We start from the raw sequence: 4,197 nt of genomic DNA on the forward strand, positions 1-4,197 counted from the left end.
CTCATATGTTTCCACATGGTAAAATGAACTATTTGAATTGCAAACTCTGGAAAACTGAAACTACAGATGGAACAAACCAGCTCACTGATACCATTGACTGTCCAAGTCTGCCGTGTCAACTCAACTTCCTGTCCAGACGGGGCAAAAGCATTCTTGCTCTTTGTCTTTGTGTGATTTGATGTGCATGTTTTCGTGAGGAGCAAACCTGTTATGGTATCTTATAATAACTATTTATGGAATGCAGCCTATTTCCTTTGGTACCGCTGACTTTTTCCAGCAACAATTCAGATGATTGTTAAAAGCTGCAAAAACTTACAATATGTCTTGGTCGTGGAGCTGAATTTGAAACCAGTTTTCAAAAAGGAAAACAGATCAGAAGCAATCCAGTGTTGCAATTCCAATATTGTCAGGATACTGAGACTTAATTTGCAAATAGAGCTTCATAATTTATTACTTACAGTACAACATACAGTATCAAAATATAATCATACATCCCTTGAGACAAAGATCTAAAGCTTGCACCAAGGGACAAAGGTCCTCCAGCAAAAAAAAAAAAAGACAAAACAAAAGAAGAGGCAAAACTGTACACATTTTGTGTATGAGTCAATATCACAATAAAGTGCCTTGGAGGCCTCTCCATTTTAAATGAATTGAGAAATATAATTTATTGACACGGTTTCAGCCACTCTTGAAGAAAAACAAAATTATGTCACATAAATGACTGGGAAAAAAGCATATGTACATCTGACAGCAGCTTTATAACATTTTAGGTGCTAGACATTTCAATCCAACTTAACTGGGAGAGGCACACTGTGAATGGCCGCTGCCAGGCTTCTCAGTCAAAATGGATTGGACCTCTAGTGCCATCAATGACACTAAAGATAAGCCTTCAAAATTACATGAATTGGATGTCTATCTATGTCCAGAGAGTTTGTTAACAATAATTTCGGGGGGCATGTGATTTTGATCCAAAAATAAGTACTGCATGTGATAAAAATGAATGAAAATTGCATGGTTTGTGGACAATAAAGGCCTTTTATAGTGGTATTGACACAAACAGTTCTTGAAACAGAACCACTTAAACACAAATTAAAAAACAAACCAATGAAAATAGATTTTGCTAATGAAACATGAAGGAAAAATGAAGTTCCACATTCATGAGCTGTACCCAAAACATGACTGTTAACTCCAAATCAATCATCGATCTCCATCCCAAACTGCACAGGCAAATATGAGAACAGTAATGGAGTTGTCCATATTGTAGTATAGTGCAGTACTGGTTTTGCAGCTACATGTTGATGGTGCGTCTTAGTGTAAGAAGAGTCCGTCTTGCATGTCAGGCAGTTAGAACCAAACCGATGACTTTGCTTTTGTCTGATCGTGAGCTGCGAATAGAAAAAGCTTTGTTATTTCCAATTCATCTACTTGGATAATTTCATGCTTGACTGGATGCTTATGTCTGAACCAACCTGAATCATATAACTCCAAGGATCCATGAAGTGGTGAAGGGGTCCATGGAATAGATGAAGCCATGATTGGGCTACTGCTGCTGGCTTCCATGTCCGTCTTCGTGGTCTCGCTGTGGGGGGAACTCCCCGCGCTGGCTGCTGACTGGCTCTGGTTCCTCACGCTGGGCAGCAGAAGAGGATTAAATCTTGACTCCAGTGGTGAGCCGTGGCTTGGATATGAATGAAACATAGGCCGGTGGTGGTGGGGATGTCGCGTGTGGATGTGGCCGTGGGGGTGAGGATGGTAGATGTCGTGAACGTTGGGGTAGCCACTTGTGCCTTGAGGGTTTAGGCTGTAGGTCCAGCTGTCTGTAAGACTAGCCAGGGGTTGGAGGCTGGCTTGAGAGAGCACGTGACCAGCCCAAAGACCTCCATCGGCGTGGTTGAGCGAAATGGGACTTGGGGAGAATTCGGGGTGGACCGAAACTGAGACAGGAGGGAGGGAGGTCGCAGCACTGGATTGGTAGGAGCTGCTCCAAGATGGACTGCTCTGACCCTCTGGGAGTGAGCCGCCATCTAGAGCAAAAACATGAATGAGCCAACTGTGGTATAATTTTTAGAGAAAGAGTTGTAATCCCAATGTCTCTGTTTACCTTTCCATGATCCGGCAGCACTTGGGGCAACCGTCTGAGTCATCCGGATTGGCTTGGTCTCCCTGTTCAGTTCAGCCGACTGACTCAGGGCCCGAGAAAAGTGTTCGTCCACCACATCACTGATGTCCCCTTGGAAGTAAGTGAACAATATGCATCGGGAGTTGAGGTACTCCGCACCTGCTGGTTGAGTTCCGTCTTTGACTTCCAAGTTATGCAATGATACACATCCAGATTCGGTTCCAGGAGCAGGACGGAGACTTTGATCTCTGGATAATGTTCCTCGCTCTTCACCTTGTTGCTGGACCGAACAGTTGTGCATCTTACAGTGAACATTCAGCCTCCTCTGGGACAAGAAACCAAAACAGGATTTTTTTTTGTATTCATTTCGTCATTCGTCAGTTTTTTTTTGATTTATTCAATTCTTTGGGATCTAAACGGTATAACATTTACATGCCCAAATTGCTCACATTTTTTTTACAAACCAGCAACATTGGTCTATAACCATCCCCTAAGATTGTAAGTCAGGTCATTATTTTAGACAAAAATGCATTGCCACAATGCTTTGGTGATGAATCAAAGGCTCGGTTATGCATATTTGGGCATAAAGATTCATTTTCTTCCTTTTAAATTGTAATCGTTGTTGTTTGCTTTTGCACAGACACTGACATAGACACTGAAAATGCCATAACATTTTAATTAATAAGAGTTGATATTTGTAGTGTTTTGAATTGGCAATTGAACATCATTTTTGGGTGTTGGGACAAAAAGAGTGCAATAGCAATAAAGTGAGTGATCATAGGCCCATATTACTGCCAATACAAACTTTAACGCAGAAACACTCCACATCGGCAACTCAACCGTGTCTGGGTTTTTGTGAGTCATTGTTTGCGTTCGATTTTCTGACTACAGTAATTCATGTTGCTGGATCGCTTGTATTTTGGTGACAATATACAAAAATCATACATTTTAAATTGCCCTTTATTCAACAAAATGAAAAATGTATATATCATTTGAACTTGAGTTACTATTTTCTGAATCTGATATTGCTGTATAAGTTGTGAAACCAAAACCGCCCCATTCAACTTATTGAACTGTACGCCTCTATTTTTTCTAGATAGTGCCTATAGAAGTTCACTTTAGAAGTACACAATTGATGAAGCACAATTGATGAAGTGTTCTTTGAATCCCAAAACATAAAACCATTGGAAGGAAAGTGCCTCACCTGTTGTTGTTGTTGTTGCTGCTGTTGCTGGTAGTGGTGGTTGTAGCATGTAGACTTATAGGCTTCTGCAGGGAGGAGGTGTGCTCCATAGCTTTGGTGGTACATCACATCCAGGCAGCTCATAGCGAGAAAGCGAGATTATTACTGGACTCAGCTGACAGGGGCTCGGAGGCTTCAGACTGCTTTTGTCCCCTTACTTTTCCGGGCCTCCATATATTGGCAAACACATACAATGTCCATGCCGCCCTGCTTGAATACTGACAATGTCCCTCCTGCCGTGCACCACCTGGGGCCCCGAAGGAGACCACAAACTTGTGACACTCGAGCCAAGTGAAAAACTCCTGTCAAGACTTCAGGCCTCTTCTGATTGGCTGTTTGCTGAGCATTTCTTTCTCTCCCACTCAATCGCTCTCTCATTTTAGGGTATGAGGCAGGCGTGGGAGAGGGTTGGAGCACATTGACGCACGCCCATTTGAGCAGGGCCTGGCCAAGACACACTTGCTGTATATGCACTAAATACATTCACCCTTGCTTTGCAGTGTACTAATAGGCCCTTCCAGATAATGTTACACCAACACGTTTGCGGCACAGTGTAACACCCAATCTAGACCTTGCGATTCTTCCTATTTATATATTATTTATCTTGTAGACATTCCGATCATATTTTGCGTCACAGCCTTTCCCCCCCTCTTTTTTTCATAACTGAATTCACAAGAAAGACATAAAAACACATGAAGTGCAGGTGCGCCTTCAGATTTAACCCAAGCTTTGCATAAAACTAGAGTTGCATTACTAAATGAATATGAGAAGTAAATATAGTACATAGTAACATGTTTGTAATATTTGTCTAATTGCATGAAACTTCATTTAGCAA

General features: G+C 41.8%; 1 protein-coding gene across 1 annotated transcript; it reads right to left on the bottom strand.

Annotated features, from left to right (window-relative positions):
- Window positions 1-460: 460 nt before the first annotated feature.
- vgll3 (vestigial-like family member 3) lies at window positions 461-3,653 on the bottom strand. The gene is made up of 4 exons (XM_077617331.1): window positions 3,324-3,653; window positions 2,102-2,444; window positions 1,470-2,024; window positions 461-1,385 (listed from the first exon to the last, which is right to left on the bottom strand). The coding sequence occupies exons 1-4, from the start codon at window positions 3,444-3,446 to the stop codon at window positions 1,345-1,347; spliced, it is 1,062 nt and encodes a 353-aa protein (XP_077473457.1). The 5' UTR covers window positions 3,447-3,653; the 3' UTR covers window positions 461-1,344.
- Window positions 3,654-4,197: the final 544 nt, after the last annotated feature.

The sequence above is a fragment of the Stigmatopora argus genome, chromosome 13 (genome assembly GCF_051989625.1).
Source record: "Stigmatopora argus isolate UIUO_Sarg chromosome 13, RoL_Sarg_1.0, whole genome shotgun sequence".
Taxonomy (NCBI): Eukaryota; Metazoa; Chordata; class Actinopteri; order Syngnathiformes; family Syngnathidae; genus Stigmatopora; species Stigmatopora argus.